Source organism: Oryzias melastigma, linkage group LG5 (assembly GCF_002922805.2).
Source record: "Oryzias melastigma strain HK-1 linkage group LG5, ASM292280v2, whole genome shotgun sequence".
Classification (NCBI taxonomy): Eukaryota; Metazoa; Chordata; class Actinopteri; order Beloniformes; family Adrianichthyidae; genus Oryzias; species Oryzias melastigma.
The window spans coordinates 23,104,843-23,119,996 of NC_050516.1; the positions used below are offsets into that span (position 1 = coordinate 23,104,843).

At 39.1% G+C, this 15,154-nt stretch overlaps 1 protein-coding gene across 1 annotated transcript; it reads left to right on the forward strand.

Annotated features, from left to right (window-relative positions):
- The first annotated feature begins 362 nt into the window (after window positions 1–362).
- Window positions 363–13,858, forward strand: LOC112140782 (adenosine receptor A1). The gene is made up of 3 exons (XM_024263787.2): window positions 363–1,297; window positions 8,427–8,715; window positions 8,794–13,858. The coding sequence occupies exons 1-3, from the start codon at window positions 957–959 to the stop codon at window positions 9,175–9,177; spliced, it is 1,014 nt and encodes a 337-aa protein (XP_024119555.1). The 5' UTR covers window positions 363–956; the 3' UTR covers window positions 9,178–13,858.
- The last annotated feature ends 1,296 nt before the right edge of the window (window positions 13,859–15,154 follow it).

A 15,154-nucleotide genomic window follows, 5' to 3' on the forward strand; every position in this document is an offset into this window, starting at 1 on the left:
TAAAGATGTTCATTTAGTCAGAAATGTATGTTTAGGTCGACCGAGTGTTAGTATTAGCCTTCCTTTGGGAAATCCCATTAACCGTTAGCATCAAGCTAGCAGACTTTAGCTTTGTGTTCTAAATTGATTTATATTTTTATGAATCGATTATTGATCTGTTGAGTTTAAATCGAAGCTCTACATTCAAGTGTTTTCATTAGTTTATGGCTTTAATGATTTATCATTTCTACCTTAAAGCATTATTTATATTTGTCCTTTGATTGCTTTTCATGACTTCTTATTGTCTTAACACATGTGACATTATATATAATTGATAATATTTTGACTTAATATATGTGCCTTTTATGTTAAGTACTTTGAGCTGTACCTGTGTTATTGAAAGGTGATCCAAAATGAAGGGATTCATTGATTAATTGGTTGGTTTTTGAGGGTGATGCACCTGCCTCGACCAGCAGACTCCTCCCACTCAGCTTTGGGTCCACTCCCACTCAGGGCTTCAGTCAGTCACACATGTGACTTTGCAGAAAGAAGAGTGATGAATGTTCTCAGTTCACTCCGATCGTGATCACATCTGTTTTTGACCGATCCAGGACCGGAAACGTGGCTGAGTTTTCTGCAGGGACGCGCGTGTTCACCTTCCCGGTGACTGACACATGTCTGGTGCTGGGCTTCTGGGAAAGGGGCTGTGTTGGTTTTACTGGGGGTGAGTCATTCAGCAGCATCCCGGGTCCGTCCCGTCCAGCGCTCCAGCCAGACGCGTCAGTCGGGATGTGGAGGAGAAGTTGCGTCCGGCGCGCGCCTCCTCTGCGCGCGAGATCCTAAAAAAGAAGAGCGACTCCTCCACTTCAAAAATGAAAAGCCAAAGTAAAAGCGCCTCAGCGGATCCCCACAAAGTGGAAACGGGAACTCCCGCGCCGCGTTGGGGCTGAGCGCGCGCTCAGCCAGCACCCGCGAGCATGTCTGCGGATCTCTCCTCCCCGCTGGCTGTCTACATCGGAATGGAGGTGCTGATCGCGGTCTCCTCGGTCATCGGGAACGTGATGGTGGTCTGGGCGGTGCGCATCAACCGCGTCCTGCGGGACACCACCTTCTGCTTCATCGTGTCCCTGGCCTTGGCCGACATTGCAGTGGGGGCTCTGGTCATCCCCCTCGCCATCACCATCAGCATCGGGCTGCAGACGCACTTCTACAGCTGTCTGCTGGTCGCCTGCACGGTGCTGGTCCTCACGCAGAGCTCCATCCTGGCGCTGCTGGCCATCGCCTTTGACCGCTACCTGAGAGTCAAAATCCCAATGAGGTAGGCCCAAAGGTGAATTCCACTGTTTCAATATTCTATCACCTTATTACTTCAAAACCAGAATGTTTAAAGTTCACTTTTCTGTGCAGTTTAAGTTAGTTTGAAACATCACTTTTTAGCAAGTTATGTTTATTTTGCCCAATTTCAATCAGAATATGAACTTAAACTAAAAAAATATTTATTTTCTAGTCAAAATCAGATAAAAAAGTGACTTACAGATGGAACAAACTCATCCGTGACTAATTTTCCTCTTTTTCCACTATCTGGAGAAATTGTAGGCTGTAACTTCCTCCTTATAGGAACTCAAAGTTCCTCTTTACGTTGAGAACCAGCCTGGAAGAGTCTCTCACAGAATGCATGATTGGTCAATAGTGTCATGGTGGCTGCTTCACCGATTGCATAATTCCTCAATTTGGCAACAGGAGCCCTGCAAGCAAGAAGCACCCACATGTGCACACAGCCCTTTTCTGTCAGTGGCCTTAACCCAGACCGTTTTATAATGAAGAATGTCATCTGACACCTGTTGCATGATCAATAGTTGTTTTAAAGAAGATAATTAAACTGAACTGTCACATCCTGGCTTTCATCAGATACTTTCCACAAATAAAAAATGTTGCAAGAGTGAATAAATAATAGGATCAACTCACTAAGAACTTCTATCTGGACAAACTCAGCTTTCAAAAACTAAAATGTTTACAGTCTCTGGATAATATGAGCTATAATTTCCCCTCCACCCATCCCTCCCCTGTGACTGCGATGCATTCTGAGCCCCACTGATTGCTTTTTATAGCGGAGGTGTTCGGAGACATGTTGTGGTGATAAGGAGGCAAGCGTCCCGTTGTTGGTGGGAGATCGGGATGGAGTCTCTGAGGAGAAGTGGACCGACAAAAGACGAATGTAAAGTTAATTTTGACAGACGCAGAGCTGATTTGTATGTGAAACGAAGGACCAGCAGCTGCACGGGAGTCTATACGACTTAATTCACAAGCGCTCTCTTCTCCTCAACCTCTGGTTGAACTTTCACTTGTGCTTACCTTATCAAAATTCATGGGCGTCGGCAGCAGCTAAAAGGGAGTCTAACTTCTGTTAGATTTTTGTGTGTTGTGCCAATGCAACTGGAATAAATAAATAAAAAGCATATTACTGTTTTATCATCCTATAGGTGTTTCTTCAATCATACCTTTAAGAGTTTTGTGTTTATCCGGTTGTATCTGCTTTGGTAAGAACAGACAGAACTGATGACATTCTGTTGTGAGAATTCCAAGTTTTTTTCTTGGAATAGCAGGAATGTCTGGACTTGTTTCAATCTGCCGACTGCTGTTTTTGTGGAAACAGTTGTGAGAGTTCGACATTGATCAAAGACAAAGATCAGAAATGACTTTGATCACATTTATTACTGAGATAAACCACACAATGAAACTGTGGTACAGCTGAGCGGAGTGACCCTCAGACTAAATTACAATCCCTTAAAATACAATGTTAGGAGGGAGTTCTGCAGATCAGATGTTTTCTGGTTGAACAGGTTTAATTCTACCGAATTTAACGAAGTTAGTTTCCTGAAATTATAAAAGCTATTTTTTTATCTACAGATTAAAAACAGTTTTGACATAAATTCCTCTTTTATCTGCACAAACCACAGTTTAATACAGAGTTACAGTGAATAAAAGCTTTGCTCGGCATCTTTTCACATCAAACTTTGATTAAATTTTATTTTTTTATTGCTTTGGTTTAAGAAGAACGTTTGTCACCTAATAAAAAAAAGACAAAACCAAATAAAAAGCTTCACATTTCTTCACTCCTTTATTGGATTTATGTTGTGCTGAAAGACAGAATTATTAATATAAATTACAGCATTTTCAGACTTCATGTTCAGCCTGTTTTAACAACAAGGAGTTTAAAACAATCTTTTTGGCAAAAAGGCAAAACTAACTTTCTCAGATCTGAAGAAAGACAAAAACATTGGATTTAATCAGCAACCAAGAGTTTACCACAAGATCCTGTTGTTCCGCTTAAATTCCAGTACTATGTGTAAGTAATAAATCATTTTAGATGGAATAATAAAATAAAAACTCTGCGGTGGGATTTTGTGAGAAAGTTTTCCTTTGTCTGTGGAGTGAGTTCAATCAAGTTATGAACCTCCTCATTCACCAAAGCTGGAGCTTTCTCTGCTTTTGTCTCTGTATAGAAGCATATAGCATAAAAAACAAACAAAAAAAGAATATTGTTATTGTTTGTCTTATAGTTCAGATTATTTTGTGTATTTAAGGTATTTTTTGTTCCATTTTTCCCCATATTTTCCATCCATTTTTTTAAGAACTGCAAAGACAAAGAAACTAACCTCACCACATCAAGAAAACTCAAAGATGATCTGCAAGTAAAAGTTAAAAAGCCCCAATGTGTCCATGTCAGTATCTGTTTCCATTAATTGAATCACATGACCAACAGTTACTGCGCCGCTGCACAGCGGGCGCCACAAGAAGTCGCACAGCATCACATGACTCATCAAAAGTTGAGCATTTCATGCAGAATTTTCCTTTTTAAAATCACCAATCACAATTTCCCAAAAATCGTTTCATCCGCAGTCGCTCCATGGCCTGAACGAGATGCCGACGTCTCCTTTGATAGATGATGATGAGCTCTAGGGCCGTGGCAGAAATGTGAATGTATCATTTCCGTTGTCGTGTTTTTGAATGACTTTTCATGTTAGTTGGTTTTTTTGTATAATTATAATTTAATATAAAAAGTTTAATTGCAAAATTTACAGAAAGTACACCAAACTTGCAAAGCAAAACAAGTGTGAAGTTTTACTTGCATTGTCCAGTATGAACAGTTTATGTTTTGTTTGAGTCAGTCCTTACGACAACATGAGGCACAAAGCAGCCAAGTTTGTTGGTGATCTGCTGGACGCTCACAGTATGCACATTTGACCATGACCACACTGTGAGTACGCAGAATATTTTAGACGATTTTTTAAAATTATTTTTCATATATATTTTTTTGTTTTTCAATATATTTTGTCTAACTTTGTTTTTAAATATCTTTTTTGTTTGTTTGTTTGTGTTTTTTTTCATATTTTGAATTTTATTTCTATTTTTTTAATAACATTTTTTTTTTTTTTAGATCTTTTCTCGTTTTTTTATGGGTTTTTTCAATTTTTTAAATAGTTTTTTCTATTTTTTCATTCTATTTTTTAAAATTCTTCCCTTTTTAAAATATTTTTTTTTTTTATCAATTTTGTTCCTTTTTTTGGATTTTTTAAAAATGTTTTTCTAATTTTGCAATATTTTTTTTATTTTTGCAATAATTTTTTTCTGTTTTTTTTAGATATTTTTGATGTATTTTTTCATTTTTTGACCATTTTTTAAATCAAAATTGTTTCCTTTTTTGTTTTGTTTTTTTATGTTTTTTTGTATATTTTTGTATATTTTTTTTATTTAAATCTATTTTTTTTCTGTTTTTTTCTCAAATTATTTGTAGGACTACAACAGTAGTAGTAGTTGCAGTGGTAGGGGCGTTGTTCAACATGCTGGTTCACTCTAAAACCGAATCCAAATTCTTCCCCTGTTTTACGGCCCCTCCAAACATTTAGCTCTCCAAACGGAGAAATATGGAAATATTAAGTTGAGGGTGCTGCAGCGACTCACTCACACAATGTTTTGATTCTTGTTATCAGCTTAGCTTTGCACATGCACATCTTGTCCATCTTATTTGCACACACACACATACACAATCTGAAACCTACCTACACACACAATCCTCACCTAGTTACAAAGCATATGGTATAGTCTACATGTTCTCCCAAATATGGTCATGTTGATTTAAACTGTTTTTCTTAATAAAATGGCTGAGCAGACGGGGGGGCTGGGTAGCTGCAGACTGAGAGCTTACAGATTGTCTCTCTGCCGTTTCCCCTTCGCTGTGAACTGTAATTTGACTTACCTTACTGGACTGGTTCGTGGGTTTTTTATTCCTTAATATCTATTGGTGATTTGGACCTAACATAGTGTCTTCAAATTAAGATGTTACTAACCCTCAATGACATCATCAATAGTGTTTGGTCCGGTAGTGTTCCACTAAAAAACTGTTCACACCGAACAATAAAAGTCATATGTCACCATTGTTTTGCCCTGTTTGTGGATCAAGTAGGAAAACCTAAACAGTGTGGATAGGGGGCGAGTAGAGAAACAAAACAGACACGACACAAACACGTTTTGACTTTTCTACTTTTAAGTGCAGATCTTCTAATAGTTTTCCTGAGCAGATGAGGTAAAAGTCCATCCTATTTATAGTTCTTAGTTCTTAAAAAAATGAGAACAAAAAACAGAAAAAATTAAAATGAAAATCACCTGTTTTTGTTTTTCTAATTGAATGCAATATGCATTTATTCGTTTCATACATCAGACAGTCTAGATGTTTCCTACTTTGGCTTAATAAGTTGGTTTAAATCCTTTTCTGAGGCAGAGCTGATGCTCGGGGTTTTATCAGACTATCCTCAGATATTGCTTCAGTGACCTTTCATCAAAGATGATGTATTGTTTTCTGTGGAAGATGAAAACATAGGCGAGGTAGCACCTCTTTATTTTTAGTAAGGCTGCACTTTGTTCAACATTATCTCGGTTTCTTTTTTATGAGGTTAAGTGGAAGTTTTTTTTTCTTTTGTTTCAAAAAGCTATTTATTAAAAAGTTTATTATACTAATTTATTCCTAATTAAAAGCACAATTTGTACAAAACAATAAATGGATTTCAGTCCTCGAACTTTAAAAATGCACAAAATTGAAGGTATTTACAGAAAAAAATTGTTACATTGGTGGTGAAATGCTAAAATGTGAAGCTTTTTGCTTAGAAATGATGAACAAGTTTGGAATTAAAAAAGAGAGGACAGAGGAAGTGAAAAATCTAACTCAGAAACCAAGATCCCTTTTGCTGTGAGTCAACCGCGCTGACCGACGGTGCTGAGCAGCTCACCACCATGAATCAGCAGTTTTTTGGCTCTCTTTATTGACCCATACTATGAGCAACTCTAAACATTTAAACTGGCAGACTCTGGAAAAACAGAGCCAGAAAAAGCTTTTAAAGAAACGTGGACTTTGCCTGTCTTTGAACCTGGGAAAGTTTTGGTAAAACAAACGGGAAATGTTTTCAGGCTGGATGAGAACGGCCACTTCTGCTCATTTAGTTTTCAGCTCATTTTCTGGACATAACTTCACTTGCTATCAGGAGCAAACAAAAACAGTTTTGTTAAGATAAGGAATACAATTTTCCATATTTGTAGAGAAACATTTGTTCCTCTGAGATGTAGAGCAAAATTCCAAACATGCGATTAACTAATTGATTAACTTGATTACTTTATTTATGCTCCAACTCAGGTGGAAAGTGTCATAAATAATCTTCCAATCATTTAAAAACAAGATTTTCATCATATTGTAATTTCTAATGAAATCCATTTTCCAGTTCTTTCAAGATAATATTTAATTTATCTGTAATCTCGAGAAAACAAGCTGTAATTTTATTATAGAAAACGAGCTGAAAAGATCCTTCACAGAGATGGCCGTTCTTGTTATCCGTTGTTTCTGCTTAGTATTACATTAATCCTCTGTGACCTAATTTGCGATAAAAAAATAGAAAGAGGCTGAACTCATTGTGCTACATGTTACCCTGAAGATCCAAAGTTTTTGCGATTGTTTATGTTCCAGCTTTTAGAATGGAATGCATAATCCTACCAAGCAGCGGTCTCTCCTTTTTGTCATACATACAGTTTCAACTATTTTTTTCTACTTCCAAACAATGTTCCATGACTCCCCTAGAAAATACATCTTTTTTCCTTTTTTAACAATAATTTTCTCCAATATTAGAAGTGGCCTTTTAAAGCGGAGCTGTTGAAAACTTTATTATTTGTTTTGTTAGATTAGCCTTCCTTGAGCAGGGCCGGACTTACCATTAGTCAAAGGTAGCCGATTGTCTGGGGCCCCTGACACCTCGGGGCCCCCAGCTGAATACTTACTAAAAATGTCTAAAATAATTTCCAGGCCTGTTATTATCTAACTGTGTCATAAAAAACCCAAATCACTGAAATGGAATAAGACTGCTCATGTGAAAGTGTTCGTCCTCCCCCAGCCCTTATGCAGTAATTGAATATTCCATTTACAGACAGTTAACAAACAACTTTTTAAAGAGATAAAAACCCCCCAAAAAAGTTGTAAAATTAAGCATTGTACTGTGAAAAAAGAAAAAGGCACACATATTTTTTGCCACACTTTCTTAAAGTGAACAAAGACAAAAAAGGAAAAAATATATATACAGAATAATGAGAAAAAAGTCAAAATGTTATGAGGAAAAAGTTATAAAATTATGGAAAAAATGTTAAAATATGAGAATGAAGCCATAAAATTATGAGAACAAAAGAAATATTGTATAAGAATAAACTCGTAAAATTTTGAGGAAAAAGTAAAAAATGTGACTATAATATCGTTGTAAAATTACAAGAGACAAGCCACAATTTTATGGGAAGGAAGACATAAAATTATGGAAAAATAGTAAAAAATATGCCATAATAAAGTTGTAACATTAAGGGAAAAAGATCCAAAATTTTTATTAGATAAACTCATAAAATTAAGGGAAAAAAGTAAAACATTTACAAGAATAAAGTCGTAAAATTATGAGGAAAAAAATTCAAAATAATACTCTACCAAAGTTGTAAAATTACGAGAAGAAAGCCAAAATTTTATGGGAAGGAAAATGTAAAATTGTGAAAAAAAGTGAAAAAAAATTAGTGTAATAAAGTTGTAAAATTATGAGAAAAAAAGCATTTTTTACCGGAATAAAGTCACAAAATTATGAGGAAAAAAAGTCAACATTTTACAAGAAAAAGTGACGACTTTTTGAGCCTCCAAACTGCTAACTCCACCACTGTCCTTGAGTCAGGACGAATGTGCAGCCATTTCTCCGTTGATTCATGCATGTGACTCTTTTTACAAACTTCTGTGCAAAAAACGAGTTAAAGTTTGTTGTTTTGAGGACAAACATGAGGATTTTTTTGTTTTTAAACAACTAAGAAATAAGAAACCAAGCGTCAATTTTCTTGAAATTTTACCTTTTTTTTTCTAAATGTCTTATTCTTTGTTGCCATAGCTACAAGCGAGTGGTGACCCCTCGGCGAGCTGGCACAGCCGTGCTGTTGAGCTGGCTGGTGTCCATCGTAGTGGGCCTCACGCCCATGTTGGGCTGGAACAACCTGCAGCAACTCAACCGTTCTTCCGTAACGGAGGATCTGCTGGTGATCTGTAAGTTCGAGACGGTCATCAGCATGGACTACATGGTCTACTTCAACTTCTTCGGCTGGGTGCTGCCCCCTCTGCTGCTCATGCTGGCCATCTATGTCGAGATTTTCTACATGATCCACAAGCAGCTCAACAAAAAGGTGGTTTTGCAGTTTCTTAACGCGACGGAAAGCTGGAAGGAAGGAATGCATATTTACCTGTTTTCACTTTTCTTGTAGGTTTCTGCCAGCCACACGGATCCCAGGCGTTATTTTGGGAAGGAACTTAAATTAGCCAAGTCTCTGGCGCTGGTTCTTTTCCTCTTTGCAGTCAGCTGGCTTCCGCTTCACATCATCAACTGCATCACCCTCTTCTGCCCTAAATGTGACAAGCCGGAATACCTCATTTACATTGCCATCCTTCTCACCCATGGCAACTCCGCCGTCAACCCCATCGTTTATGCTTTCCGCATCAAAAAGTTCCGCACGGCGTTCCAGAAAATCTGGAAACAGTACGTGCTTTGTCGGGATCCAGTCGGTCGTCTTCCTCAAAAGGGGAGTCAGAGAGTACGGAGTAATGAGACGAGACTCGAGCAGAATGACGATGACGACAACGATGTGTGACCTTTGGTGACTAATTGAGTTAAGCTGCGACCGGGTTTAATGTATCTCACAACGAGGAGCAGCTCCCGGTTCTGCTTTCATGCTGAAGAGATGGTTGTCCAGAAAGGTGCAAATGTCACCGCGGAGCATCCGAGACACGCCACCCAGCACGCAACAAGAAACCAGCGCTACAAACGAGGCGCGGGATCCCGTCAGGCCAAGATGTAATTAAGACAGATTTCTCTGACACTGGTTGACGGAACAATCTCTCATGGGAGAATGGGAGTTTCATCTGGGTCAACAGCAACCTGCTGAACTTGAAGTTTATTTTTAGCACACGTGGTGCAAAAGTGACAGCAAAGTTGGAGCCTTTTTCATGTCAGTGTATTCTTTTACACCACGTGCTGCACTGATATGATTCAATCTGTGGCCTTAAGGGCAGGAAATGTAATCGAGAGAAATCAAGGCTAAGTGCTGAACAACAAACACTGGGTTTCGCGAGCGACCCAGTGCTTTACGGTCCGGGATATTTGATGCACTCCTAATGCACAGAGGAAGCAAATCTTGAGGTTGTGTAGGTCTGGTTTACCTTTAATGTATCCAAGTCTGTTTAATTCGAATGAACCAATATCTCTTGTGAAATCTACAGATACTCTAGGTTTGTAGGTTTACTTACTTAACCCTTGTGCTATCCTAGGTATGTTTACATTAAAAGTGAGGTCATCTGGACCCTACAAGACACTGAGCTTCAAGGATTTTTTATCTTCACTGGTGTCCATGGCAGACCTAAAATCCTGTCCACCTTTGTCATGGGAGGATCACACATCGAAAGAAGGATGGGGTCAGCTGGACCCCATAAGGGTGAAAAAGAAATGACAGTCTGTCATCCTAATGGTAGGTTCATTTGAACAGTGAGAGATAGAAAATCACAAACAAAAACACACATTTTATTGAGGGAGAAAATGTATTTGACCCCTAGAAACCATTAAGAGTTCTGGTTCATACACACCAGTTGTGCTGCATTCATACCTGATGTGATTCATGCGTCAAATTTGCATCTGCATCCTCTCTTTTCACTCTCATCAAATTTACTGATCGACTACTATTACTTGACGTCTGGTATTAATTTGTTGCCACATCATGGAAAACATGCATGATGTTGAGCGAGTAGCTGGGGTTCATATGTTTTGGAGAGTTCTACAGAGGTGCCGGAAAGCACATCGCCGTGTCTGGGGTCATCAGATCTTTAAGTATCTCTCCCGGTGCAGTGTACTTCGGTGTACTTGTAGCTACAGCTGTGCCTGATGGACGTTTTAAACGATACTTCCATCCCCAGATTGAGCATTAACCCGAGAGGGGAAAATTAAAAATTGGAGGATCTTTTTAACTATTGGCTAGATGAAAATAAGAAAAACATCATAAGCCCATGGAACTAGAGCGAACACCTGTGATGGCTCTCAGTCTGCCGGGTAGCCAACCACCGGCGGGCCATCATAGCTAGCTCCCCTTCCCTGGTATCAGCAGGCTGGGCGGCAGACCTTGGTAGATCGCTATGCTGTCCACCAGGAGGCTGGCTAGTCAACCGGGCTCGATCGCTCTAGCTCCACTGGCTCTGGCGATCAGTCCAGGGTGTATCCCGCCTTCGCCCAACAGTAAACAGGACAGACTCTGCTGCCCCAACAGGTTAAGAAAATTGATGGAAAATCCACCCATTGAGCAGCCATGTTGGATTTATTTTATTGCCCTTTGATTGAGACACTGAAAATGTCGCATACCCAAACCCAGCCAGCAAAGCCAAGTGGGCCCCATGTAGTTAAAAAGCAGGCAGAAAATATGGACCCCAATTGGGTTTGTCCAAAGGTTCTGTGATGGCCCCACCTGTGTTTGAACACATTGGCTCTGCTGCCCAGTGGCCAGTAGTCTGGGGGGGCAACCCTTCTAGCTCTGGCAGACCCTGGGTGGCAGAATTAGCTATGCTGTCCACCACCCAGCCCACTGAGGGCCCACTTAAGCCAATATAGGCAAACATAAGTGGGGCCACCACGGAAACTGCGGAGAAACCTAATTGGGGCCCACATTTTCTGCCCATTTTTAAACCTTATGGGGCCTACTTTGCTTTGCTGGCTGGGGAGCTGAACCCTGATAGCTGTGCTGCGCTCCACGCCCAAATCGCTCTTCAAGACCTCAAATAACATCTGTACAATGACTTAACATTGAAACTTGACAATCCTGCAGCACAAATCGCATCTGGTGTGAATGTAGCCATTGACTCTCCTAATCAACCTAAATTGAAGAGAATAGTTTTAATTAATCACTTGTAGAAGAAAAGACACCCGTCCACAGAATCAGTCAATCAGATTTCAAACTCTCTAATGTGAGAAAGACTAAAGAGCTTCCAGTGGATTTAAGGGAGAAGATTGTCGACCGAAATGGACAACCAAACAATCAGCAAGAAGCTGGGGGTTCAGGGGACAACTGTTGGTGCCAAAATACAAGAACGTGAACATCAATCCACCGGTACGTCTGGGGCTCTCACCTGAATGGGTTTTCAGGATCATGAGAACAGTGAGAAATCGGCCTAAGACAACACAGCAGAAGTTAGTGAAGATCTCAAAGCAGCTGGAGCCATAGTCACCAAGAAAACCATTGACAATACTTTACACAAAGTACTCCTGCTCCAGAGGGCCGACAAACCCCTTCATGATTTAGAAAGCGATTGGAAGAAGGTGCTGTCTTAAGAACAGACCAACATGGAGCTCTTTGGTGTCACAAACGGGCAGAGTCCACAAAGCTAAATCAGAGTCAGACATTCAGAGGTCAATCACAAGCATGGGATAATCCAAGAAGAGAGTAGAGATGTCAGAGTTCAGGCAAGGGTCAGGGCAGGCAGCAGGCAATCAGAGAATAAGCAGGATCAGAAACAGAAGATCAGGTCCAGATAGAAATGCTCAGTAATGCAGGCAGAGTGGCACAAAACAATACTTCGCACAGAGCAAGGCTTAAGTAAGACGTGGGTGACAGAACTCTGACTCCTGACATTTGACATCAACTCAACCATTCATTTTTGGAGGATGAGAAATGCAACTTATGACCCCAAAAACACCATCCCCACAGTGCAGCGTGCACAGTGTGTGGATTGGAGGTTAGGTGGAGCAATGTATCATCTAACGACAGCCTTGTTCCCTCCACTGGAGAGTTTAAAATGGGGGTGGATGAGTCTTCCAACAGGATCATGACAAAAAACATACAGTCCAGACAACCAACAAATGGTTGAAGAAGGAGCAGATCAAGGTCATGGAGAGGCCCAGCCAGACTCCAGACCTCAAACTTATAGAAAAGCTATGGTGAGAGCTGAAGCTCAGAGTCGCCAAGTGATATCCACCAAATATTAGTGATGTACAAGTTATTTGCAAAGAGTAGGTGACTGAAATTCCTCCTGATATGTACAGAAATCTGCTCACCAACTGCGAGAATCGTCTGACCTCCAATAAGGGTTTTGCCATAAAGTATTAAGTCTTTTGTCTCATTTCTCTCGATGTACTGGTAAAACAAAAATGTATACCAATTCTTTAAAAGTGGATTTATTAATTTTCTATTTCTCACTGTTCAAAAGAACCGACCATTAGGATGAGACTGTCCATTTCTTAACTCTTGTCCTATCTTAGGTATCTTAACCTTGGGAGAGGGGTCATCTGGACCCCACAAGACAGTGTGCTGAACATTTTTTTCCAATGATTTTTGATTTTCCCTGGTGTCCGCAGCAGACATAAAATCCTGTCCACCTTCATGCCTATTTGTCATCCATCATTGTAAGGCTTGGGTCATCTGGACCCCATAAGATAGCACAGGGTTATGAGGGCAAACCTGCAAAATCAGGACGAAAATACACATTTCCTCCACTGTATATAAATGACTTGATGTTTGATCTTGACTGCAGGTGTTGAAAGAAAGTAAGGCAGCAAATCTGTGTTTTTGAATGTAAAGAGCTGTAGTTACTCAACTCTTTTTGTCGTTATCATTTCGTCCTAACAATATTACTCCAATGAACACGTCAGCGACTTCTTACACATTTAACTCCTAATCAATAGTGAGATTTAGTTGTGTAATGTCATGAAGCGTTGTGGTGCTCTCACAGGGTCAGCATAAACTTTGTGCAGAATTTTCTAAATGAAGCATTTTTTGATGAAATGTGTGGAAGTTGAAAGAAAATTGCCAACAATTTGCAGGTGGAGAACATAATGGATGTATGTAAATGTTATGGAGGGATTCTTTAGGAGTTTTGCTCAGCTCCACAGAGCACTCTGATGTTTGAATGAGCAGACGTGTTGGTCCCTGTGCTGAGCAGGAGCTTACTTTATCATGCACTGAGTGCATTCAAGAACAATGGCATTCAAGTCATTTTTTTAACCACAAGTTTTTCTCTTTAAAGTTCTGCTGAAGTTGTTTGTAGAGATGTTGCATTTTTGTTTTTGCACATAAGTTCATTAATATTTTATGTTTGTCAGAAGGCTAAAAGCTGTGTGTAAATAACTAACCAAGTTACTGTATAAATCCTAAAAGTCTGGGAGAATGTTTCTAAAGTTTACAACTCTCAAGAGACCAGTTTTGTGCTTCATTTCATTTTCTGCACTTTTATTCTGTGATTTTCAATACCCTGACTAGAAAATGTAACCATTTTAATAAAATGCTCATAAGCTTGTGAAACATCCATCCATTCATTTTCTAAACCGGCTTTGTTCCCATTTGGACACATGGGGATGCTGGAGCCTATAGCAGCGAAGGTGGGGTACAGTCTGGATATCTCGCCAGTCCACGAATAGGGGCATTTGAAGCGGTAGCGGTGTCTGAAGTTGTGTTTTTTAAGGGAAAAGTGTAGAGACTTAGGGCTGTGTAACCCTTTCACCGAGAGGGTGATCTGCATCACGCTTTGGAGGTGAAATGTGTTTCTTCACATGAAAAATAGTTCCTTTGTTTCAGATGCTGACCTCATTCCATTTAAGTCTTGTTTTAATCCAGAAACAAATGAAGGAAAAACGCTCCGTGATTCATTAAAGGTTTACAGTTTTTTTACAGACTGTTTAGAACAGTCATGACAAACATGTATGTTAGATGAATCAGATGAAGAGTACAACACACTTTGACACAATGACAAAAATGTGGGACCTGATTCTCAACTTCCTCCTTCACATCATGGTCTTTATTACCACATATCTGGATCCTCTTTGCATCAAACTCACATGACTGAAAACATTAAGCTCTCTGGTCACAGATCAGAATCACAGCTCATCAGTCTTTACAAGAAATGTGTCTTAATCACCTCACAGCACAAAAAAAAGGAGGAAAAAAAGAAGTTTGGTTGAGCTCATGTAAAAGAGGTGTCATGATTTTCATGATTTCATGATTACCACAGTGAGTTAAAATTTAGGACAAGCTGGAAAACTGGATCTTTTAAGACAGCCTGTTTTCTCACCACTTAAAGGCAGGGCTCTTCCTAAACTTCACCTCCATTTCAAGTGGACTGCTGCACTCTACTGGCAGGAGTATGTAAATGCAGCATATTTTTTTTTAACAAAAATTAATAATCTTCAAAAAATACGGAAGTCAAATACGACAAAATTTAAGAAGTTAGGAGTTTAATGTTTTTTTTATCTTAAATGTTAAATGCAACTATTATAGGCCTATTAATTTTTTTATTTTTTATTTGTACGTTTTGAACAATCAAAAGGGGATCTTGAATTCTCCATTTCAAAATAGTGATGTATTTTTTTTCAGTAAACTAGTTTTATTTTATTAATGATGTTTTATTTGCATGTTTGTGTCTGTTGAAATGTCATATATATTTAAATTAAGCATTTATTCTGATGCAACATTTTCTAATCGTTAAATGGTTTCATATCAATGACTCAAAGAGACAATAAAGATGTTTAAAATTTAGCAGTTTAATAAAATCATGAACAAAAAAAACTAATGTCTTTTGGCACAGAACAGCATCAACATC